Source organism: Tetrahymena thermophila (assembly GCF_000189635.1).
Source record: "Tetrahymena thermophila SB210 genomic scaffold scf_8254395, whole genome shotgun sequence".
In the NCBI taxonomy this organism is placed as follows: Eukaryota; Ciliophora; class Oligohymenophorea; order Hymenostomatida; family Tetrahymenidae; genus Tetrahymena; species Tetrahymena thermophila.
Genome location: NW_002476178.1, coordinates 277,292 through 303,135, shown reverse-complemented (window position 1 = coordinate 303,135; position 25,844 = coordinate 277,292). Strand labels below are relative to the sequence as shown.

The following is a 25,844-nucleotide window of genomic DNA, read 5'->3' as shown; positions in this document are numbered from 1 at the left end:
TCTTTCATAAAATTCAAATTTAATAAATATCTATCATTCAAATTTTGTTTTCGTTTTTATCTTATTAAACAAGCAAACTTTATTCATCTAATCTCATCTTTGCTGTATCGAATGGTAACATATAACAAAAAAATGAGATTAAGTAGCATAGCAATCCAAAGAGAAGAAAACTAGAAATGGGAGAGTATGCCACAATTTCTAATACGATAAATGGCATAATTATTAAGCCTATTCTTGCTGTCATATTCATAAGGCCTAAACCTGTAGTTCTAAGATGAGTACTATAGGCCTCGTTACAGTACAAATACTACAAAATATAGCAGCAACGTTAAGACATTCTTACAATAAATAAGGAGAAGGACATATAAATCCTTAAATAAAACAGAATATTAAATGTAGCAGACACAAACCAGGAAATTATCATAGATTTTTTGCGAGTTGCACCTTCACGATTAAATATGAAATAAAATATTAAATAGGAAGGTATTTCTCCTAAGAAACTTACAAATAAGCTTAAGAAACTTTTCTTTGATTGCTCTTAGAAAATAATTGGGATTGTAATAATTTACCCAAATGCTATAAAACCTGTAAAAAGATATTGTAAGGAAAGAAATATTGATAATCTTTTATTTTTTTCATTGAAGAGTGATTCTATTTTTTTTAAGAATGCAAACATATTTAGATTTTCTCCAGCATCGTGATTAATATTTTTAGCTAAATTAATTAGTTAAATTTGTTATTGATCAGTAATTAGATTTTCATTTTGAATAACAAGTGCTTAGCTGAGATTCTTATTATCTTACTAAGAAGCTCTATCTCCTTAAACTATTTGCTTGTTGATGCATATCATTTAGTTTAGTACATTAACTCCTTCTTGAACTTAATTACTCAGCATTAAATATCTTGGAGATTCTAAAAGATATAAGTAAGTTCCTACAAATACAACAAGTCCTTGAATAAATTAAGCAGCTGTCAGCAGCCTCCATTTTCCATGATTAATGTCTTCAAGAATAATCCAGCTAAGCAATATACCAAATAACAAACCAACTGTAATTCCAAAATTAATGAACATTACTCCCATTCCTCTGTATTTGACTGGAGAAATTTCAGTAAACATGGTTGTTGATAAAGGTATTGTAACTGAAAAAATCAATCCTTGTAAGAATCTTTGAATGAAAATTTCATAAATTTCAGTAATTAATAAGGAATAAAAACAAGCTATACTGTAAAGCAGAGAGCAAACCATAATAACTTTTTTTCTTCCGTACCTATCAGAGAAGTATCCAGTAAATATTGAACCAGCAAACATGCCAATAAAAACAATCGTTGTAAGCCACTTAAAAGTGTTTTAGTTAATAACATCACTATGTTAATGAGGATTTTATTCTAAAGATTTGTTATTCCACTCTTCTCTAATTAGAGGTAACACTATTGAGATAATTATATATTCGCAGCCATCATTTAAATCTATACAGCTCAATATTAGCAAAGATCTCTTCTAAAACCATCCGAAACCAACTTTTTTTTCCATAATATCGTTTACTAACATAACTTATTTGTTTTCATCGCTTAAATCCTGCTGATTAAGACTTTCGTTTTCAGAGCTGTTCATAAGTTAAGCTTGATTTTCTTTATTTCTCTATTTATTCTTTCAATTAAATATTATTCCTTAAAATCAATATATCTATCAAAAAAACAAAAATATTAAATTAAAGTATCAAAATTTTACTTAATCTTCACATGTTTTTACCCGCTTTAAAGTAAATGAAAACGAACTATCTATTTTGTGATAAAATAATATAAATTTATTCATGCTCATCTCTTTTATTAGAATATTTATACTATTAAATTCTTAAATTTTTCATTTCAAAGAATTATTCTATATTTTTAAATTTATTAAATAATTTTATAATTTTTCAATTCAATCAAACAAACTACTCAGCACTTTAGTTTTATAATACTTAATTGATCAAAATAAAAAAAAATCACATAAAAAAAATAAATATGAAATAAATAGTAAAATATTTATTTATTATCTTCTATTTAATTTAAGAGGAAGAAAATAGTTGTAATAAAATGAAACATTTTTTAATTTATTAAATATATCAATAATAGTGTTTTAAAATTTAAATATTTAGATTTATTTAGGATTGATTAATTATTTATGTATTTAATATAAATTTCAAATCAAAGATAATTTATGAAAACCATCAAAAAATAGACTCAATTTTATATAAGAAATACAATTATTGGCAAAAGTGTAATTTTTGTCATTGATATAATAATGAGTATACTTGTTCATTTTAAAATAGATGTTGATGATTTAATGCGTTCAAAAGTTGAAATAATATAAAATATTTAAGTAATAAATGTAGTTAAAATTTTATGAACAAACTAATAATTTTAAAGGTTTCTATAAAATAAAATATATTAATTATATAGCACAGAATGAAGAATAAGCATATTGAATGAAATGAAAACAAAAAGTTAAATTTAAGATTTTGCAAAGAAAAATTTATAAGATTCTATCATCATCAAATAATTAAAAAAAACCATTAAAGTTCAAAATTAATAAATATAAAGGTAGGGCTAATATATGATAAAGTAAAAATAGTAATAATTTTGATAAGATTGAGTATAAGAATATTTATTAAAAACATAAATAATAACAAACAACTATTTATTAAAGTAAATACAAGCTCAAATGGATAACCAAGAAGAAGTTCAATTCGATTAAAACGAAGAAATAGATCAAGAATTCGATAAGATAGATGAATAAGATATCGTATTAGAAAAGATTGATGAGTTCGCTAAAGATATTGATTTTGAAAAACCTGAAGAAGCAGTAATCATCTTTAACTTACTTATAATTAATAGTTACTATACTGAATAAATACATAAATAATGTTAAAAATTTAATTTTCAACAAACAAAGTTGAATGCTGTTTAAATTGAGAATTTTATTTCACATCATTTTGAAGCAAGGTTATTAAAAGCAATTTTATTATGAAAAAATAGGCTAAAAAGAGTGAAATGAGAAGAATTCCAGTACCTCCTCACAGATTAACTCCATTAAGATAAAGTTGGGAAAAGATTGTTACTACTGTTGTAGAAAATATGAAATTATAAATCAGAATGAACACCAAAAAGAAAGCTGTTGAAATTAAATCATCAGAACACACACCTGAAACCTCTGCCGTACAAAAGACTGCTGATTTCTTAAAGGCTTTCATGCTTGGTTTCGAATTAAATGATGCTATTGCTTTACTAAGATTAGATGATTTATATATTGAATCTTTTGAAGTTAAGGATGGTAATTAATATATTATTACCTATTTATTCAACACTGAGTCCTTTAAAATTTTATATATAAGATGGACTTTTAAAATTTTGAAAACGTTTTTAAAATTAACTTAATTTTTATTATAAAAGTTAAAAATTTAAGTGGTGATAACTTGTCTCGTGCCATTGGTAGAATTACTGGTGAAAAAGGTAAAACTAAGTTTGCTATAGAGAATGCATCAAGAACAAGAATCGTAGTTGCTGATAAAAAGATTCACATATTAGGTATGATTTTTAGCATTAAAATTTTTGAAATAAAGACTAAATAAAATATCACTAAAATAAAAGGTTCATTCAGTAATATAAAATGCGCTAGAGAAGCTATCTGCTCCTTGATTATGGGTAGCCCACCTGGTAAAGTTTACTCTCAACTTAAATTCATTGCTAAAAGATACTTAGAAAAGTTTTGAATTGATTGATTGATCAAGTTAACAAATAGTTGAGTAGCTCAATACTTCTTTCAATAATTATATAAATGAACAAGATAAATTAGGATTAAGTTATTTGATTTAGTAAAGAGAATATTAGTAGGCAATACTTAATAAATACCTTTTGGTGCAGAATAAAACAATAGAAATAAGCAATTGAAATAACACTTAGCTTATATAAATATTTACTAATTATCATTATATCTATAAGGCCACTAAATTGCTTTAAATTACAAATTCTTAATTAAAAGTTTAAAAATAATTGCATTTCTCCAGCATTTAATAATAAAATTAATATTATTGGTTATTTATGTATTCAAAATATAAATTTTGCATATTTATGATATTGACTTCTAATTCTTTTTCTAAATCTAAATCATCTCAGTAACATATTTGCATTTTATTATTTTTATAGTATTTGAAAACTATTAACTTAAAATGTTATATAGTTTATTTAATCGAGTCAAATAAATATTAAAGTATATAAATATTAATCATGTTTATATTTAAATTATACATTTTAGTTGTTTAATTATTAATGAAAAAAAAATTCTAAATTTTAAATATAAATATGAATTCATTTAATTTAAAAACAAATGAATGATAGATATAAAGGAGAATAAATATATGAAAAATAAAAAATAAGAATTAATTCAATTTCAGTATTTCAAAAGTGTTTTCATATATTTGAATTTATTTAAAAATAAATATTTATGTTTTTAAATGGCTTTTGTTGTAAAAGTAGAAGCTAAAAATCAAACTATAGTTTCAATTATTTAAATTTTTTAGATTAAAAAAACTTAGTTTTGTGAATTCAAAATTATAAATGTAAATTAATTCTTATAAGAAATTAAAAAAATAATTTAATAATTTAAAAAAAAAACAAAATTAATAAATAAATTACAAGTTTTCAACAACTTAAAAATTTATTTTTATTTGATAGTATTCATTTGAAATAAAAATAGATTTGCAAAAAACTATATTTATTATTTTTTATTTAATTTGCTAAAAATCCAAAATTTGATGGTAAATAATGAATATAAATTTTAGTTTGTTTATTAATTTTCTTAGTTGAATATTTATTTTTTTGAATGAACTTTTTAATGTCAGAAACTTACTTACCATTTAAATTTTGAATAATTAAATATCGCAAATTTTAAAGAGAAAACACCTTGTCTAAATAATTTGAATTTAATAATTTAGTATAAATTAGATCTTAAAAGATAAAAATTCATATTATTTAAAATGTAAGAGTAAAATTAATTTTAAAATAGTTTTTAACCAAATTTTGTGTTTAAAAAAAAATATTTTTTTAAATCCTTTAAATACTATAAAAATCATAAAAGATTCTAGTCTCAACAAAAATTTGAAAACACATTTTATGAATGATTAAAAATCTCACTATTACTTTGAATGAAAAAAATTTTAACAACTTTATTAACTTTAACAAATTATTTAATTTCAAAATGAAAATGAAAAAATTTTAGAATTATTCAGCTAAATAAAGGCATGGCTAATACTTGATAGTTATGCAAGTAAAGTTTTTTTTTTCAATAAATAAGTCTTATTATTTATTAGTAAAGCAACTAAAGAAAGGAAAATGAAGAATTTATTTAATTGAATTCGAAAAAATAATTTAATTGTTAAGAATTATCTTTCACTTTGAGGATTAAACGATTAAATTTCTTTGAAATCAAATAGAAAAAATAGAGGAAATTAAACAGAAAAGAAATAAATAAATAAACACGCACTTTTTAATTCCTTTAACAACAAAAAATACAGATATTATTTCATTCTCAAAAAAAAAAAGGATTTAAAAATTGATCTAAGTTTAATAAAATGGAGTTAGATATCTTAAATGAAATATTTAGTACAACAGTTGGTGATTTTTTTAACCACTCCAACAAATATAATATCTTTTCTTCAAGTTCAACGATGAGAAATCAGTTTAATCTTAATAACAACGGTAAAAATTAAAATTTAATTAGATAAAGTTAGAATGCTGGACAACCAATGGCTGGTGAGTCTGCAGGAGCTATATAGTCCTAGCTAAAAGTTTTATAAACTAATTAACCTTCACATAATTTAATAGCATAACAACTAAAGTAATTACAGCCAGTTAGTAAACAAATTTCTTAGTAAACCAATTTGCAATCAAATAATAGCTTTGGTAATGCAAACGGAAACTAATTGATCGCAACAGGAATTGAAAATAAAAAATTAGTATCAATGTCTTTAAATTCTTCAATTTAGAGCTCTCTTCTAGACTAAAGTTCTAACTAGCTTAACATTAGCAAAGATAGTATTCAGCGAGGAAGTGTAGGAGGAGTAAACTCTTCATTAAATACTTCTTTCAACAACATCAAAAGCTCAAATACTAACGAATCATTGATTCATTCAAGTCAAAATGTATTTAGAGATAGTACAAACAGTCTTAGAACTAGCCATGGCTAATTTGTTAATAACTTTGTTGGCGGTGGTGCATAATAACAATATCCATAGTAAAATAACTAACATCTTTTTAATGGTTAAATTAATAACAATTTGTTAGGATAAAATTCAAATAATAATATTAATTCTCATTTGAATTAGAATTAATATCACTAAGGTAATTTAGGAAGCTAAGGCCTTCAATATTAACAATAGTAAATATTACAATAAAATAATTTAATGCAAAATGCTTCTAATAATTCAAACCATTAATAAGCAGGCATTAATTCTAAATAAAATGGTATTTTAATTAATAATTTCACTAACTAAAATAAAAATCAAATCGGTGAGAATAGTCAACTTACTCCAGAAGAGGAATGGATAAGAATTGAAGCTCCTAAGAAATTAGAAGAGTCCATGAAGAGATTGGGATTAGACAATTAAAGAATTACTCAAAGACTTATCAAAGAAATGAGCTACGAATAGCTATAAACAGAAAAAAAGAGAGTAAAAAATGAATTAAAGCTGTATGACTAAGCATTTGAAAACTATTTCAATGTTTAACCTACTCGTAATTAAAAAGAGCCTATGAGACCTCTGTATGTATATTACAAAGGACTTAAGTAGGCTTTATCTAAAGGCTAAAATGAAAATAAGACCTCATCAATCCACATTTCATAATAATAAAATACATCTATCAATTAAGGTTTAAAGTAACTTAATAACTAGAATGTAATCTCTTCTTCAGTTCCTTCATCAGCCCAAACGTCTATCTAACTAGGAATCAACAGTCATTAAACAAGCCATAACGATTCCTTTGACATCCATAATCCAAATCATAAGCAAAATGTAAACAGCTTAAATACTAGCCTCAATGCCGGTAATAATGGTGTTAATTCTAAGATTCTTTAAGCTTCAAATTAATAGTAGAGAGTTGGCATCAGTCAAAACAGAGACGTTCGTAAAAGCAACAAAGATATAATTGACAAAAATTCTTATAAAGACATAATGAATATAGTATAGGAGCAGAAAGAGAATTTTAATAACGGTCTCATTCAGCATCTTGGCTCTTAATAATCTCTCTAATAGCTTAATGGAATCAACAATCAAATCAATAATAGTAATAATGCCACAATAAAAGAATAATAAAAATTGATAGAACAAAAAATTAATTTGATGAAGAGAAAGAGAGTTTAACTAAGAGAGCAACTTCAGGTTTATTAAGACGATTTTTATCGCACCCACAACAGAAAGATAAAATACCACAGAGACATTTTACCTGTTGAAAATGAATACAAGGAGTACAAAGATATCAAAAAAGAAATAATTAAGTTAGAATAAATGTTACAATAGTAACCACTTGTTTGACATTAATTTAATAAACTGAAAAAAAAGTATTTAATCACATTAATTAATTTAAAATGAATAAATCAAAACCAAGAAATTAAAATCACACACACATATAACCAATTTAGAATAATTTTAAATTATATTTAAATCATAACTAATTAATTATTAAATAAATAAATCTTATCAAGTATATAAAATCTTAGACTCATTCATTTTGTTATTGCAATAAATCAATCAATAAAACTTGATAAATGCAATGAATAAGTAAAGCCAAGTTAAGGATTACTCATACTTTCAAGTTTCTATTTATAAAAATCCTCAAGCAGCAACAAACAGTACAGTACAGTCTAATTCTCCATTTCTTAAACATACATAATTTGGTTTAAATCTAATTAATAGCAGCAACAACAACAAAAATAATAATAATAACAATAACAAAATAATAATAAATTTCATAAATTATGTTCATAAATTTTTATAAATATCTTATAAATATCTTTTCGATAATTGTCAATGTAAATATAAGCATACATAAATAAATATATGACTTATCTTTAAACTTCTCTTTATTTAATTAACTCTTAAATTTCTTATATGTAAAATAAAATATTCATCATATCACACAAGCAATATGATATTTTTAGTATTTATTGTCTATAATTAAGTAATAAGTATTGTTTTAATTCTCATTTATTTCAATCAAGTTCTTAAAATTCTTCGTTATTAAAAATATACTCATAATTATTGACTAGCTCTAACTCATCCAACTGTTCATTTGTATAAATAACTTAACAAGAATGAATTAAAAATTTTTAATTTTACTTCGAGTATGTATTATTCGTCGAGCAAGTGGTGGTAAAGTAAATTCTCAAAAGTTAACCTCTGTTTGACTTCTTTTTCTTTTTTTATTTTATTTAAAGAACAATTAAATTAAACATCATTTCTATCAAAAGTATACTGAAATATTATTGAAGATCTTCTTCAGCTAATAGCATGCCTGTTACAAAATTTTTAAATTCAATATATTTATTTAACTGATCTATTTCATCTTCTTATACTATTAATAGATATGCAAAAAGATAAGAATCGTTTGCGAGCTTAAAAAAAATTATTACATCCTAAAATTTAGAGTAATAGAATTCCATAATTTCTTAACAACAGAGCTTCTAATTTTTCATGAGAGTGCTATGAAGTTCTTCTCAAAATAGGGAATTCAAGATTCTTTATATATACTCTACATATTTCATTAAAAATAAACTTCTTTGATAAAGATGTATAATAGTTTTAATCGATACTTTAATTTATCATGGACATATATTCTTTTTAGTGTAATAGGTGTTTCGGGCACATAAGTAGTTTTATGTAAAATATCTTTAAATGCTAAAAATATTTCTCTCATCCAATATCTAAATAAACCCATTCCAGGGTGTAATCTATTTTTACCCTCAATAAGTAATTTTTTCAAAGATTTTCCTCTAGTAAATTCCATAAAATAAAGATTATATAGCTAATCAGCAAAGCTGTTAAAACCAATATAATTTGGGAAATATTTAGAGAATATTAATTCTTTATAGGCATTGAAGGAATTCAATTTAGATTCTAAAACTTCAAAATCTGAAAATAACCTGATTATATCAAAAAAATATTTATTATTAACTTAAAAAAATTAATTTTTTTTTCTAACTTAAAAGCTAAAAAATTAAAAATTTTTTTTTATTTTTATAATTTTTACTTTGGAATTTTGACAACTTCAACAGGAAAATCTTAATCTATGTCATAGCCAATTTGTCTTACAATTCCATTGGCAAAGGTTTTTATAACTTTAATAGGTTGATTTCTGTAATGAACATCTCTAGTCCTGTTTTAGTGGTATTCTTTCCCAATAGAATAAGCGTCGTCTTTTTGATAGTCATGAGCTGTCTATTTATCATATCAGAAAATAATTTTTGATAATTATAAAGAGAAGAATATAGCTAGCTAATTAATTTATATATTAAACCTTAAATGCTTGATGGTCTTCGATATCTTCAAATACATCTTTTAACTATTAAACATTTTCCCTTGTATTCTATACAGTTCTATTATACTCCTCAAAATCATCTTATATTTTCTAAACATGAAAAAATTAATTTAACTTGACAAAAATTTTAATATTCTACTTATAGCTCTTAAAGTATCTTTTCAAAAATAATCAAAAGGCATTTTAGTTCTTGGTTAGAAAGTTTACCAGTATTCCAAAAGCTTAGCATATTTTTGCAATCATTTATCTAATATACAATTTAAAAGCTCAAAAGCTGATATTATTATAAATATTTCGCTTACTTAAATCATCAATTAGCAGAGATTTGCTTCTAAATCTTTGATCTCTTTCTCATTAAAGCTCTAAGCTATTTAAGAAAATATATTAAGAAGGATGCTGATTCTAGCTAAAAAAAAAATATCGCTTTTAAAAAAATGTACTTATAATTCTTAAAAAGTGTTCTAGTGATACAGGGTATATTAAAATATTATGATCAATTGACTTTAAATCATCCAGCAATATCATTTTATTTATGTACAAAAATCTTAACAATTCTTACCTAATGATTTAATATAAACATTAAATAATAATTAAGAACTCGCTAATACTGATTACCATTATTCCTTGGATTTAATTTCTAAATCTTCATATAAAAAATTCTTAGATATTTTTAATAAATTTTGAATATTAACAGACTCTTAGACTTCAGAGATAGACATGTTTTAATGTTTTTAACCCAACCAATTTAATATATTGAAAATAAAACCAATGATAAATTTAATATTTTGGATAATTAAAATATTTGAATTAATTGCCAGTTTCTTTATTTAAATCAAAAACCATAAAAAATTAATATCTATTTAGTGATTTATTTATCTGATTTGCTTAAATGAAACATATCTAAAAATTAAATAAACTATTAATAATAGCTAGAATATAATAAATCCTAAAATATAAACTTAAATAAAGAACATGATCTATCTACCTATTTATAGGATTAATTAAAATTATAAAGTATACTTAGATGTAAACTTAAAACATTAAACAAACATTTGTTAATAATATAATCCATTTATTAATTTATTAACTTACTTTTTCATTATAATTTTATATAGTTAAATTTTTTGATTTAATTATTTTATTTATTTATTTTATTTTTTCTCCCACAAAAAGTTATCCATTTAATCACTCAAAACCAAAGATATTGCTAGGCTTGAAGTTATCCTTCTTATTTTCTTATCCAGCATTGAGATCTAATCCAAAACCAAAAGAGAATCCAGTCATGTCGAAATTTTCTTCTGCTTTTTTCTCTTATTCTTGTACCTTTAAATATTTTAAATAAATAATTGCTGCTTAATTAAAATGCTTTAAACACTTTTTTACCTTTTCTTCTACTTCTACTGTTTACTTTTAGGCTTTTTGCTTTTTCTTTTGCTCCTTTTCTTTAAGCTTTTACTCCTTCTTTAATTTTTAGTTCTTTTCACTAATAATCTTATCCCAATATTCTTTAGCTGTAAATATTATTTTGAGTAAAATGAATAAATAAAAATTGTATTTCCATAAATTTATAATCTTACCTTTAGATTTTTGTCTCTCTTCTATAAAAGGTCTTGGAACTCCTTACATTCCAAATATTTTCAATTCTATACTAGATCTATCTGAGAGGGAGTTAGGCACTCTATTTTTATTAAAATAAATTCATTAAAATTTACAATTCATATCTTAATCTTTTTAGAAAAACTAATAACTAAAAAATTGGCATAATAGCTAATAATTAAAATTTACTTTTATAAGTTTTCATTATGAGATTAATGCAAATGACTCTTAATCAGATCTGCTGTACTAAATTTTTTTTAACATTTTTCACATGTGAAATGTCTGGCTTTTTAATGTTGATGCAAAATAATTTCATTCTCAAATGTTTTATCGCAATAATAGCAGAATGGCAATAAATGTGATAAATCTCTTTTCTTACGACCCATTTTTAAGTTTTGTAGATTGATATAATAGCTTTTTTATTAAAAATGTTTTGCTTTTGGCTAGTTGTTAGTTGGTTGAAGTATCCTTTATTTAATAAATAAATGTGTTTATTTCCTTTCCTAAATTTTTTGAAAGTTCTAATTAATTTTATTATTATCTTAAATATTTAATAATCGGTTTATAATCTTAATGTGTCTCATCATCAAGTGAATGTTAATTTAATAAAAAATAAGCTAAAAACAATTCTAAATGCAAGCTAGCAATATATCTGTAAATACTACTATTTCTATGTATATTAATTCTTCGAATTAAATAAGGGAGAAAGCATCATTCAAAAAGTAAAATAAGAGCAAAAAAGTACTCTAAATAAATAAAAAATTATCAAAAGATTTTTAATTCTTTGAACTTTTTTTAAATTGATAGAGTTTAAAATAATTTTCAGCTACTTTTAACGAGAAAAAAGAAACAAAGAAATTCCAAATAGGCTTTCTAATATTATATAGTTAGGAAATTTGCAATTGAAAATTTGAAATGGATTAAATAACGGTCTAAAATGTTAGATTGATGCTTTTTGATGAGTAGACATTTCAAAAAATTAATGAAGAAAGAATGGAATAAGTAGCAGACTTTTATTTAACCATAGATGGATAGTAAGTTAAATACACTTTGCACGAAGAATCTATCATAGTTTAAAGATATTTAACATGGCTGCATCATTACATCGATAAAATTAAATATTTTGGAGAAGATAAAATATATTCCCATCTAAAAATTTTAAGCGATACCATGCACCTTGTAAAAAGATATTTTCTTAGATGGAGTCCAGTTACTTGCTAAAATATAGAATAAGTTTGTATGACAAGTTATTTTGTAGCCTTGAAGATTTAAAATTTACACATTTAGGATAGAACTCTAGAGAAAATTAAGACATTAAAATTAAAGCAGGGAATGGATAAATGTAAGTTTATTGGAGATTAACATTATCCTGAAATTGAAAAAGAGTTTCTTGAACATTTATATTTTAATATTCAGACTGAGTCTATTTATCGTGTAATAGAGAGTCTTATGCATTATGTTTAAGAACAATTAAAATCCAATTAAAAAGAGTTCATATAAATACAACAAGAAACTATTAAGCTTTCTATAAATGTGTTTTTGGATTACGATACTATATTCTTATACGATTAAGCTATACTAGGACTTTGTTGCGTTTTAATTATTTTACAAGGAAAAAATAAGTGCATTGAATAAATTCTTCCAAATGAAGTTTAATAGCTCATTAAAGAAAATGAAGCACTCATTACAAAGGTGAGTTAAAAAATTAAAAATGCAAAACTCTTTGATTTAAAGGAGGTTTAGTTGAAATACTTTTCTGCTTTTAACAATGCAAAATAAAACTAAACTTTTAAAAAACCAGAAGTGAGGGCATCTTCAACTAACAGCTCTAATAAAAACAATGTAATAGGAAACTTACAACCAAACAATCCCAACAATACTAATGGAGGATCCAATCTAAATATTATAGGAGCGGCACCATTCTAAAAGAGCAAAAATATCAATTAGGTACAAAATAGTTAGCCAAATATTTCAAATAATTCTGTTTAGCCAAAAGAAGTAACTTAAATGTAGATAGAAAATAACCAAATTAATTAAAGTACATAAGGTACAGACAATAAATAATAGCAATAAAAATAAGTAGAACCTCTTCAAAATAATTAATAACCTGAAGTTAAACCAATTAATATAAACGAAAGTGCTTAAACATCTAACATAAGTTCGAGCAATAATTAAAATGTAGCAATTTAAAATTCTAATAAAATTATCCTTTAAAAAGTAAATACTGTTGTATCCTAACCTAATAATAAAGATCCATTATAAAAAACTTCACTCCCTAATAATAAAGTCTCTTCTTAATTGAATAATGATACTTCTTCAATGTAATCTGAAAACTCTGAGTAATCATAATAAAATATTGTTAATAGCTCTACAAATAATGAAATGGAAATAGAAAATGAAAATTAGGGTTAAGTAAAATAAAACGGGAGTTCATAAAAGAATCATGAAGAACAAAGCAATAATTCACAAGACAAAGCAAATTCTAATAATTTAAAGGATGATAAAAGCTAAAAAAATCAGTAAAAACCTATTTAACCTATGAAGATAGCTAAGCAAGATAACATTAATCCTCAAGTATAAAATGTTAAACCTGAGTAAAGTAAAGATAGTTAATAAAATAACTCAACCCAGAAAGAAGAATAATAGAATAATTCAAATTCTATGGAGATTGAAGAGCCTTTGAATCAATAAACTGTATCAACTTAACCTTCATAAAATAATTCTGCATAAACTGCTGCTTTATAAAATATATAAAAGAGTGTCCCCCCAAAAGTAAATTCTACTCCTTCTAATCAAGGTTCAGCTTAAATTAAGCCTTAATAATCTTAATAAAATGTATAAAAACCATAAAATCCAGCGAACTAGTAGGCTAATTCTGCACCTAACACTAAACCTTAAAGCGCTAACCCATAAACAACATAGAATTAGCAACAAAATAAGATTAATAATCCTGCTGCTACTACTAATTCAAATACCTCAAATGTTTTGAATTAAAATAAACCAAATACATCTGCTGTAACATAAAATAGTTAAACCAAACCTTTAAATTAGACTAATGGCTAAAGTAGTAATGGGAGTGCTATATCAAATTCTTCTTAAATAAAACCTGCAAATCCTTCTCAACAAAATTAAAATAAACCTTAAACATAAAATCAGACTGGCGTAGTCTAAAATAAGCCAGCAAATAACACAACAGCTGGGACACCAGCAGGATCAACACCTAATACAACCCCTAAGAATACTACTTAAGTATAAAATTAACAAGGCACTAACCAAAAACCTGTTCAAAATTCATAAGGAATTCAATAAAATTAATAAAATCGATCAGCTAGTTAAAATTCTGTTTCAAGTGGAACAAATACAACATAAAATAAAGTTGCTGTTTAAAATTAAAATTCAAGTAATATTAAGCCTTAAAATAGTGTAAATCCTAACTAAGCAAAACCTGTTAACTCTTAGTAAGCTCAAGGTAATACTTAAAATCCTGTTAAAACATAAGTGAATCCTGCAATAGGAACAGGACAAGGTTAAAAAACTCAAGCAAATCCTTAAGCTGCTGTCAAAATACAAAATACACAATCAAACCCTTAAGCACTTAAGCCTCAAACTCCAGGATAAAACACTAATTTAAATAAACCAGGCTAATCTTCAGCAACTAATATCAGTAAGCCAAATCCTGCTAATCCTGCTGGGTAAGTGAATGCTAGTAAACCAGTTAATAATGGTACAGCTAGTAATACAAATGTTTAAAAAACGCCATAATAATAGTAGAATTAAGCAATAAAATAATAGAATCCATAAAATTAAAGTTAAAGCTAATAGGTAAAACCAGTTTAGACACAAAACACTTAAAGACCTTAGCCATAATAACCTGGCACAATTAATTAAGGTTAAAAATAACCAATTTTAGCATAAAAGTAAGTAAACCCTAATGGAACCTAAATCCAACCTGGAGTAGGAGCTTCCAATTCTCAGAGATCTACTCCTGCAACTCCAACTAAAGCTACTCACAGTAACCAATATAGATTAACTGCTTCAACTACTCCTACTAAACAAGCGTCTACTCCTACTAAGATACCTTAATCATCTACACCAACTAAAACTGTTTCTTCTAATAGCTAACAAAAAAAAGAGAGCTCATAAACACATGTAAACAATTTTAGTTTATCTACATCCTCTACAAATTAAGGTGAAAAAAATTATTCATAATCCTAATAAACTAAAGACAGTGGATCATCTAATAATCCAATAGGATAAAAAGAATAAAAAGATAATTAGTCTTAACAAAGTACAAATATGAACCGAGAAAGTTCAGCCCACAGCTCTCATTCTACTTCAAAAGATAATTTGTCTTAAGAATAACCAAGTTCAGGATCTTCAACTACATTAAAAACAAATTCAAAAGTCTATTCTACTAGTAGCTCGAACTCTAATAGCTAGCAAAAAACCTCCTCGAACACATATTAGTATTAATAACAAAATAAATCATCTGATTCATAAAAATAGCAAAACAACTCATAGTCTACAATAAAAAGTTAAAGTAGTGGATCATAAACAAAACAATAAACTACTTCTTAAAGCTAAAGTGATAAATTGAAAGAACAAAAAGAATCAGAAACTAAAAAAAATAATAATGACGATGATGATGAAATGGAAATAGAAGGATATACTTCTTTTTCTCTCACAAGCTTGATTACACACGAACCTAGTAATATAGATAAGAAAGTTACTCCTGCTGAAAGTACTGTTTAGAATTCTTAAAGCGTTATACCTGCTGGAAGTGATGATTCAAATTCCCTAGAAAAAAATTCTTAAAGCAAATTATCGAATAGTCAAAGCAATGTAAATGGAGTGACATCTTCTTCTAATGTTACTGCAAGCAAACAAACAGTAGAAACTGGATTAAATAATTTAGTATTAGAAAGGTAATCATCTAAAACTGAAAAACCATAAGTCAATAGTGAACAGAGCCAAGAAACTTCAAGCAGTAACATAAAAGCAGATGATACTAAAAATAATGGTAACTCTTAAAAAAAAGATAGAAGTAGTAAAGAAACAAGCCATGATCACAAGGATAATAAAGATAAAGATAGGGAGAGAGATAGAGATTACTATAGAGATAAAGAAGATAGGGCTAAAGATAGGGATAGTGATAGATATAGAGATAGGAAGAAAACCTCTGATCGTGACGATAGAGATCATAGAGATAAAAAGTATGAACATGATCGTGACGATAGAGATAAGAGAGATAAAAAGAGTGACCGTGATAATAGTGATCGAGACCACAAAGATAGAGAATATAAAGAAAAAGATAGGGAGAGAGAGTACAAAGATAAAGATAAAGAAAAGGATAAGGATAGAGACAGAGAGAGGGATAGAGATAGAGAGAAAAGAGATAGGAGAGATTACTATGATAGAGACCATTATGATAGAGATAGTAGGGATTATAGAAAAGAAAGAGATTATAAGGATCGTGATAAAGACAGAGATCCTAAAGAAAAAGAAAGAGACTATAGAGATGATAGAGAAAGAGATCGTGACTATAAAGAAAAAGATAGATATAGAGACAAGGACAAATATTATTATGATCATAAAGATAGTGAAAGAAAAGATAGATATAAAGACAAAGATCATTCTAAAGATGAATCTTCTAAAAGAAAAGAAAGTGAAACATCTTAAACAAAAGAAAAAGAAGAAAATAAAAAAAAAGAATAATAAAGTAGCTCCGAAGGAACTAAAGAAGAATTAAAGAGAAGAGAAAGCTATTCAAGTAAAGAGGAGTCTAAATAAAAGAATTGAAAAATAATTCTTACAAGTTAGCCAGCTCATAAATATTTTTACTAAAATTTACAAATCAAAAAATAAATGAGATACAATAAAACCACCATATAAAAATGAAACTAAAATTAGGAATAGTTAAAGAAACTCAGTTATTCATTCATTCACTTACTTACTTACTCACAAACACACTCACTTACTTATTGAGTCATTCCTAAAGCAGTCATAAATTTCAAATAAATATTTTAAACCAAATACTTTATAGTTAGATAAATAAAAAAATTTTAAATAATAATTTTTTTAAATAGTCTATTTTAAAATTTTTTTAAATAGTCTAATTATTACATTTTTTAAACCTAAATAAATTATTTATTTTTATTCTCAATACTGAAAATTTAAACTTTAAATATGTTTCAATATTTTTTTAAAGATAATCTATTAATCTATCTATTTTTGGATTTTAATGTATTACTCTGCAATTGTTTTTAATTACTTTTGGCTCATATTTATTTGTTAATTCGAAAAAGATTCACTTAAATTAATAAGCTTCATGTTATTATCTATTAAAATCAGGGTTTAATAACCTATTAAATTTTAAAAAACAATTTATTTAATCTAATCAACAAACTTGAGAATATATTTTTAATTTAAATCAAATGCATTTCATATTAATCTTGGTCAAATTAGAAAGTATTTTTATTTTCAACTTTATTAATCTAATTACTTTACGTTTTTTAAACCTAAATAGATTATTTATTTTTATTCTCAATACTTAAAATTTAAACTTTAAATATTTTTTGAAATTATAAAATCTATTTTTCTATTTTATTGCTCTACAATTTTCTTCATATATTCTTAATTCATATTTATTTTTTAATCCTAAAAAGATTCAGTTAAAATTAATAAACTTAATTATTTTATATTTTGAAATTATCTCTTTAAATAAGGGTATTATAATCTTGTATTTCCATGAGATTAAAATTTAAAAATGTTGGATCTTTTAAAAGATGTATTTAAATCAAGCAAATAATCTAAATATATACTTTTAATTGAAATGCATTTCAAATTTAGTTTGATATAATTAGTAAGTATTTTTATTTTCAACTTTAAATTCTTTTTGAGCTTAAGTTTGAAAAACGATTGCTTGATTTTTTCCAAAATTCTAAACTTATTTTCTAGACTCTCTTTACTTTTAAAAATCATTTATTTGATAAATTAAATAAAAAAAAATTAATCTTATATTTAATAGAAAATATTTTAGAGAGTAAAATTTTATGCTTTTGATTTTTATTAGAATAACTTTAATTGGAAATAATGGTGAAAAATTTTATATTTATTCTACTAAATTTAAATATTTAAGAAACTTTTTAAAGATAATAATGTGTGTAAGGGGCAGGTTTATGTTCTCGAATAGATTATATTTACTGGATATTAAAAATTCAGTTAATACTATTTAATTGATGATTAACTATAACTGATTTATAATTTCATTCAAGTACTTTTTAAATTTATTACATTTTTATAAGATTTAAGTAATAAATTTAATATTTACTGGAGCATTAAATTTAAAGATGTCGATGTATGGTAACTCAATTGTAATAGTGGATAGAAATTAGTTAATTTAACTTGAATACAATTCCTATATCAAAATAACTATTAAGAATCGTGAACTATTTATGATATAATACTGAAAATTAATGTCTTGTTCATTAATAGTATTAAGAAAATAATAAGAAAAGCTTTAGAAGAAAGGTAAAGAACATGATAACTATTTAAGAGCTTGCTGATTAAATTGAATGATAATCTTAGTTTTTACTTTAGGAATTTATTTTTAAATAAAATAAAAAATTATATAAAATAAAAAAGTTAACAAAAAATATTAATAAATAAAATACAAAAGAAAATAAACTTTACATAATAAAAGGAGCAATTAACAAGAAGTCAAGTAAAAATGGACAAAAGAAGTATTCAATTTATTAAATATATAAAAAATTACAGCAAATAGCTTTCTTCTAACTTTAAGTTGAGCATAAACTAAAAAATGGCAGAATATAACTAGCTTAGATTGTTGCAGTTTTATTAGATTTAACATAGTTAGGAGGAAGCTTTTCTCCAATTTTTTTCCCTTTTTTTGATTTTAATCTAAGACAATATAAATACAATAATTATAATAATTAAAAGAAAATTCTTTCTCTTCAGACGAAAGTGATGACGAAGTATAAGAAATAGAAGTCCGTAAAGTTAATAAATAAATTCAAAGGGTTAGTGTTTCTGCTGAGGCTTATGGTTTGTTCAATAAAAGAGAAAATTTTCAGCCAAGAGTTATTGCAAAACCTCAAGAAACAGTTGAAAATATCAAAAAACGTCTCTAAGGAGTCTTCATGTTTAGTGCTTTAGAAGAAAACGAAAGAAATATTGTAGTGAATGCGATGGAAGAAGTTCGTTTTAAGTAAACAAATATGAAATACTTTTATTTCTCCAAATATTTTTTTATTATCTATATGATATTCTAATCTCACAAATTTAAATATTCTTCACGAAACCAATTAAAGTATTAAGCAAATAATTACTTATGAAAGAACTATAGCATAAAAATTAAGATTAATCAATGAATGGTTATTTTTACTACTAAAAAAATCAACAAATAGTAGCAATTAAGTACATTAAAGAAGGAACTGCCAAATTTACATTTTTTACATGATAAACGAATAAATCAAAGCTTGATCTGTAAAATAAATTAATGATAAAATTTTAAAAATAGGGCAGGTGATTAAGTTATAAATCAGGGAGAAGAAGGTAACTTGCTTTATGTTGTAGAATCAGGTGAATTAGATTGCTTTAAGAAGTACTTTGATAAACCTGAACCAACTTATCTTAAGACTTACTAACCTGGAGAGTATTTTGGTGAGCTTGCCCTTCTATATAATGCCCCTAGAGCTGCTTCTATTAAGGCTAAGACTGATGTAGTTTTATATGGTCTCGATAGAGAAACTTTTAATCATATAGTGAAGGATGCATCAATGAAAAGAAGAGCTCTTTATGAGGATTTCTTTAAAACTTTTGAATTATTGAAAACAATCGATGATCCTTATGAAAAAACTAAGCTAGCAGATGCAGTAGAAGTTCATGATTTCTAAAAGAATGAAGTTATTGTTTAACAAGTATTTAAATTAAAACACTTCTTTTAATTATAATAAACTTTTAAAAAAATCAAATCTCTAAATAAATCTAGTGTAAATTTAGAAAAAATAGTAGCAAATATTTTTTTTTAATTTGTATCAATCGATTAATCGAAGTGATTCTAAATTAAAATAGAAAGATTTAAGGAATTTTTGATAAAATAATAAAAATATTTTTCTTTATTCAACCATAATTATAATAAAAATATAGACATAATTTAGTAATTTTAGTTTAAAAATGAATGAATGAATTATAAATATATTAATTTGATGATAGTTTATAATTTAAAGACTTACATTTAAAATTAAAATAATTAATTTTTTTTTTTAATTTTAGGGTAGCAATAACACGAATATTTATATAGTTTATTAAGGTGAAGTTGTAGCAAAGTAAAATGATAAAGAATTATTTAAATATGAAAGTGGGCACTATTTTGGTGAAATTCCTGTGCTGACTTAAAAGCCATAACCCTTCTCATTTGTTTCAAATGTAAAATAATAATAGAATTTGTTTGCATCAAATTAAATAAATACATATTTATAATTAATTTAAAGGCTGAAAAAACTAGCGTACTTATTGTTGGAGAAAGAGATTATAGAAATACATTAGTTGTAGTTGAAGATAAGTTAAAAAAAGGACTTGAAAAATATAGTGCCTTCTAATGAAAACTTTACTAAACTTTTATTTGATTAATATTTTTGCATGTATTTGTAAGTAAGTAACTTGACAGAAATTTAAATAAATAATAATAAATAAATAAATTGTTCTAAAAAGATTAAAGCTCTCAATTATTACTTATGAGATTTAATTTAGTATTTAATTTTTATATATATTTATGTAAAACGTCTACTTTTTTCAAAACTTGCTAATAAAATAAATAGTCATCCAACTCCATCTCTTCTTAATTTATAGATATTTTTACAAGTAGAGCATTAACATTTATATTTTTTATTTGTGTTTTGAACATATTTTTGAAAAATTTTAACTTCTTTGCAAATTAGTTAATTAATTTTTTTGCTTATTTTTTGTTTAAAATTATATTTTATTATTCTAATTTCACATTTTTTTTATTAATGTATTAATTTTTATTTATATTAAAAAACATATTTTAATTAAATGTTAAAGAAACTATTCTTGATTAACTGAAATTATTACAACCCTTTTAACAAATAAAAAATTTCTAATACAAATTGAGTAGATTATTTGTTTTAATCATTCTTAGCAAATGTATAAATCCCAAATTAAATATTTCGAGAATTTATAAAACCAGAAAATAAAAATTAAAACAAGATCAGTTTTTCTATTTTTTTTTTTTTTTGAACCTTGTAAAGTTGATTATTAATAGAGGTAAAATGGTTAATGCTAGTAACATGCTAATTTGCTGATAAATTAAATAGAGTAGAATAAATAGCTTTGGTAGATTTCGTTGCAATAATTATTGATTTGAAGAAATAACGAGTTTATATGGCATTTTTTAATGAGAAAATTAATTAATGACTCAAAATCTTAAAAAAGGTGACATAAATAAAAAAGAAATTTAAACACTTTAGTAAATAACTCTATTTAATTATTAACATTCAACTGTAAATTCATATATATACATGCATAAAAATATATATTCATTAAATATACAATCCAAACAAAACAAAACAAAATAGAATCAATAAAAAATAAAATATACTGAATACAAAGTTTTTTGATAAAAAGTAAATAGAATGAGTAATTTTCTTCAATAAAGATAGATGAGCTCAGGTAAATATTTTTTTAACTAATACTTTTTAAAACAAGATGACTAAAATACATCAAACTAAATATTAAATTAAGATTTTATCTTTTACTAAAAATTATTTTATAATTAGGAATTAACTACTCATAACTATAGTCAAAAAAGAAGTTGTAACCAATAACTTAGTCATAATAGTAGCAGTAGCAGTAATAGTAGTTATAGTTGCAAACAAATTTATCAAGCTAATAAATATCTTAAAACTCTTAAGCATATGCTATCCAAACCTAAATTGGCAATTACACAACTGCAAATGGACAAGTTGGTATATTGAGCGCTTCTAATCAATCTACATAAGGAAATTCTCCAGCTTTTCATAACAATTACTACTTTGGAAATATTTTCAACAATAACCAATAAATGTAGCATTAACAGTAATAACAACTTCAAAATAGCAATAAACAGCTATCCAACTCCAGCTCACCAAAATCCTATCTAGGATAAAGTATGAACTCATTCACAAATTCAAGCGGATATATTGAGAGTTAACTAGGTTTGCAAAAGCAGAAATCATAAAATAATGGTCAAACTCATTCGACATAAATGTAGCATTAATATTAATAGCAATAATAATAACAACAATAATAGAACTAACAATCAATGCTTTCAGGCAGTACTCAAAATAATAATCAGTAGCCAAATTAACTGAGCTAGCCACCATTAATATAATAACAAAGTAATAATTAAGGAGATTAGCTCTTCTCTCCTAACTCAATGAAAAATAAAAAACTTTACATTGATACAAATAATAATTTCTACTTTTCATAATAGAATGCTGGATATTTATCAAATTTAAAGCAAGGAGGTGGAATGAATACTTAATCAAGCTAAACATAAAAAGGATTTACCACCATCAGAAAAAATTAGCCCAAACAATAATAGCGCTCACCAACACTTTAGGGTAGTCAATCACCTAATTTAATAAATTAAGGAGGCTATAACATTCTATCAACATCTTCTCCAGCATCTACAACCAATTAAAATACAATGAATTACTTAAACAGTAGTGGCTAATCGAACACTTAAGGATAAGCAGGAAATCACAGCTTAAATTTATCAAATAATTCAATCAATAGTAACAATAGTTAAAATGTTGGTATTCCTTATTCTGATGACACTAGATTCATAAAAAAAACACAACATTTTATAAAGAGTTTAACCTCATAAAACGGTACTTGGAATGGAAATAATCAAGAAGAAATAGAAGATTTAGATGAATCAGTATTAGAAATGATGAAAGAATGTAACTTATACGAACAAGCTCAAAAAGGTATGTGTATTTATTTGTTATCAATATTACAGATTTGGAATTTAAAATATTTTCTTTTTCTAAAATTTTATTTACAATTAAAATCAATCAAATTCAAATTGTTAGTTTAAAATTTTGCATTTAAATCTAAACATTTTTTAAAACGCTGATTAAAAATTAATAATTTAAAAAAGACAAATACTTCATTTAAAATAAATATTTAAATTTACTATCATTCATTCATTCATAATTTCTTCCAAAGAAGCTTAAAATAATTAATTAATTTATGAATCTTCAAATACTAACAATTTCATACATAAAAAATAATTTATATTCATATAATAAGGAATAATTCCTGATGCTGATCCTACGAAATTTTCAATAAAAAGAAATGGAATAGTCTGCTGCTATGCTGCTAAAACACATTAAGGACTAGTAAGAAATTATAATGAGGATAGAGTTTCAATAATTCTAAATATCATGAAACCTTAAAATAGATAAAGCGATGAGCAATGGCCAAAATGTTCCTTTTTCGGAGTTTATGATGGACACGGAGGAGTTAACTGTGCAGATTTCTTGAGAGATCACTTACATTAGTATGTCATCAAAGATTAGAATTTTCCATGGAATCCTAAAGAAGCTATTAAAAATGGTTTTGAATAAGCAGAAATTTAGTTTCTAAAACAAGCTTAATCGTAAATTAACAGAGGGGGATAACTAGATAGATCAGGTAGTTGTGCTTTGGTTGTCTTAATTGTGGGTAACGAATCTTCATTTCTTCACAATCATTAGAGTTTTGATATAATTTATGATTAAACTTTTATTTTAAATAACATTTCATATAAGAGTTATTATAATTTTTTTTCATTTTTTTGTTATTTAAAATAATTTTTATTTAAATAATAGGTGATACATGCTATATTGCAAATGTAGGAGACAGCAGAGCTGTTATGAGCTAAGATGGTGGTAAAAATATATATGCTCTAACTAGAGATCATAAGCCGATGGATGAAGTAGAAAATTTAAGAATACATGAAAATGGAGGAAAAGTTTACCAGTAAAAAAATATTTTCTAATGTGCAAATATTTTAAGAATTGTTAATAATTAATTATAAAAGAACTAAAATTCAATAGATCAGCACTACAGACAGAAAATTAGAAGATCCACAAACAATAGTGGGACCTTATCGTGTACTTCCTGGAAGACTCTCTGTTACTAGAACTTTTGGAGATATTGAAGCAAAGCTGCCACGTTATGGAGGAAATCCTAAAGTGGTTGTATCTACACCTGAAATTAAATCATTTAAAATTCAGCCTAACCATGATTTCATAGTTATGGGATGTAATATCTAAATAATAAATTTTTTTCAAGTTGATTTTAAATTAAAATAAACAGGTGATGGAATTTACGACAAATTAACAAGTCAAGAAATAGGACAAATAGTATGGGATACCACTAAAAATGAAGCTTTAGGAGAAAATATTCACGAGTTTGCTGGTAAATCAGTTGAGAATATAATGAAATTATCTATAGCTAGAAAAACTCTTGATAATATTACAGTAGTTATGATAGGCTTTGATAATATAGAAAAACTTCTCTTTGACAAACATGCTAGTTCTAATGAGGCTTAAATAACTTAGATTACTCAAAATGAATAATCTATTGTTCCCATCCCATCTAACTCTTTAACTGCTAACAATTAATTAGTAAATAAAAATCAGAAAATTTTATAAAATATTTCATCTTCTGTGAATTCAGCATAGAGTCACGGGTAAAATTTTGCATCTCACAACCTAATTTCAAAGAACGATGCAAAACCTTAAACAAGTATAATTGATAAAAAACAATCAAATTTGAGTCCACAGCTTCTTGTCCCATTAGAAAAATAAATAAAGAATGGAAATAGCTTAAATCAAAGCAGTAGCAGCACTGAGTAAACTCCTTTGAGTGAAAAAGATTCCAATTTAGAAAATATAGAATAAAAATCTACTTAACTGAGTTATTAAAGTTTGGTTTCGAGATTGCCATTGAGTAATTAATAAAAAAAGAGAACAGCTGAAAATAGCTAGGAAGAAGTTTAAACAACCAGCCTTAAACAATTAAATAGCATGAGCAAAACAGGGTACGCAACTCGCTCTTCCAAAGTCGGATTGGACAATTAAAATAATTCGTAAGCAGGTGTTTAATTATCTCCCCTTTATAACACTTAACAGTTATCAGTTAAAATAAAGCAACAAAATATTACAAACACATCTCAAGGTAAAATTCAGTAAATAAATGGAATTGTTACTGGCGAAACGAAATTTAGATAAAATTTGGTAAAAAATTTAATAACCAAATGAATGAAACAATATACTAAAATAAACTAAATAAAATGATGAATATAATTTTTTTTCCTATTATCATCTTTGAAAGAAAATTGACCAAAGATAGTCAAAATCAACAAACTAAAACATAAAGTACATATATTTATGCAAAAGCTCTTATTAAAAATATTAAAAAGAAAATCTAATTGTTGGCTATCTTGCTAACACTCCCTTCTAAACAATAATAAAATATACATTTAAAAAATCTATATTTTAAAATAAAAATAATTATATCTTATCATTTAAATAAATTATCACCTTATTTTATAGGTTAATAGAAAATATAAAAGTTTTTAAAATTCTTTTAAAATATGAAAAATT

General features: G+C 24.0%; 8 protein-coding genes across 8 annotated transcripts; 5 read left to right on the top strand and 3 right to left on the bottom strand. All coding sequences in view use genetic code 6, as the record gives it.

Moving 5' to 3' along the window:
* Window positions 1-37: 37 nt before the first annotated feature.
* On the bottom strand, window positions 38-1,819 carry TTHERM_00456910 (MFS transporter; the record flags this gene model as incomplete). Its single annotated transcript, XM_001024198.2, has 2 exons — window positions 38-1,639; window positions 1,730-1,819. The coding sequence occupies 2 exons, from the start codon at window positions 1,817-1,819 to the stop codon at window positions 38-40; spliced, it is 1,692 nt and encodes a 563-aa protein (XP_001024198.2).
* Window positions 1,820-2,704: 885 nt separating this feature from the next.
* Window positions 2,705-3,752, top strand: TTHERM_00456900 (Pre-rRNA-processing protein pno1; the record flags this gene model as incomplete). Its single annotated transcript, XM_001024197.3, has 4 exons — window positions 2,705-2,845; window positions 3,019-3,313; window positions 3,433-3,567; window positions 3,631-3,752. 4 exons carry the CDS (start codon window positions 2,705-2,707, stop codon window positions 3,750-3,752), a joined length of 693 nt encoding a protein of 230 aa, XP_001024197.2.
* A 1,857-nt stretch (window positions 3,753-5,609) lies between these two features.
* On the top strand, window positions 5,610-7,568 carry TTHERM_00456890 (hypothetical protein; the record flags this gene model as incomplete). The annotated part of the gene is made up of 1 exon (XM_001024196.1): window positions 5,610-7,568. The coding sequence occupies one exon, from the start codon at window positions 5,610-5,612 to the stop codon at window positions 7,566-7,568; it is 1,959 nt and encodes a 652-aa protein (XP_001024196.1).
* A 677-nt stretch (window positions 7,569-8,245) lies between these two features.
* Window positions 8,246-10,289, bottom strand: TTHERM_00456880 (hypothetical protein; the record flags this gene model as incomplete). Its single annotated transcript, XM_001024195.2, has 11 exons — window positions 8,246-8,317; window positions 8,373-8,449; window positions 8,509-8,607; window positions 8,666-8,784; window positions 8,846-9,175; window positions 9,283-9,470; window positions 9,550-9,660; window positions 9,710-9,817; window positions 9,873-9,937; window positions 10,011-10,129; window positions 10,186-10,289. 11 exons carry the CDS (start codon window positions 10,287-10,289, stop codon window positions 8,246-8,248), a joined length of 1,392 nt encoding a protein of 463 aa, XP_001024195.2.
* A 466-nt stretch (window positions 10,290-10,755) lies between these two features.
* TTHERM_00456870 (C2H2-type zinc-finger protein) lies at window positions 10,756-11,720 on the bottom strand (the record flags this gene model as incomplete). Its single annotated transcript, XM_001024194.3, has 4 exons — window positions 11,356-11,720; window positions 11,148-11,248; window positions 10,954-11,081; window positions 10,756-10,893 (listed from the first exon to the last, which is right to left on the bottom strand). The coding sequence occupies exons 1-4, from the start codon at window positions 11,550-11,552 to the stop codon at window positions 10,756-10,758; spliced, it is 564 nt and encodes a 187-aa protein (XP_001024194.1). The 5' UTR covers window positions 11,553-11,720.
* A 361-nt stretch (window positions 11,721-12,081) lies between these two features.
* TTHERM_00456860 (hypothetical protein) lies at window positions 12,082-16,965 on the top strand (the record flags this gene model as incomplete). Its single annotated transcript, XM_001024193.1, has 1 exon — window positions 12,082-16,965. One exon carries the CDS (start codon window positions 12,082-12,084, stop codon window positions 16,963-16,965), a length of 4,884 nt encoding a protein of 1,627 aa, XP_001024193.1.
* Window positions 16,966-18,895: 1,930 nt separating this feature from the next.
* On the top strand, window positions 18,896-20,789 carry TTHERM_00456850 (CAMP-dependent kinase, regulatory protein; the record flags this gene model as incomplete). The annotated part of the gene is made up of 5 exons (XM_001024192.3): window positions 18,896-18,908; window positions 19,126-19,393; window positions 19,706-20,105; window positions 20,461-20,613; window positions 20,679-20,789. 5 exons carry the CDS (start codon window positions 18,896-18,898, stop codon window positions 20,787-20,789), a joined length of 945 nt encoding a protein of 314 aa, XP_001024192.2.
* Window positions 20,790-21,768: 979 nt separating this feature from the next.
* Window positions 21,769-25,783, top strand: TTHERM_00456840 (serine/threonine phosphatase 2C). Its single transcript, XM_001024191.2, has 6 exons — window positions 21,769-21,876; window positions 21,984-23,177; window positions 23,503-23,916; window positions 24,063-24,213; window positions 24,275-24,498; window positions 24,553-25,783. Exons 1-6 carry the CDS (start codon window positions 21,840-21,842, stop codon window positions 25,497-25,499), a joined length of 2,967 nt encoding a protein of 988 aa, XP_001024191.2. The 5' UTR covers window positions 21,769-21,839; the 3' UTR covers window positions 25,500-25,783.
* The last annotated feature ends 61 nt before the right edge of the window (window positions 25,784-25,844 follow it).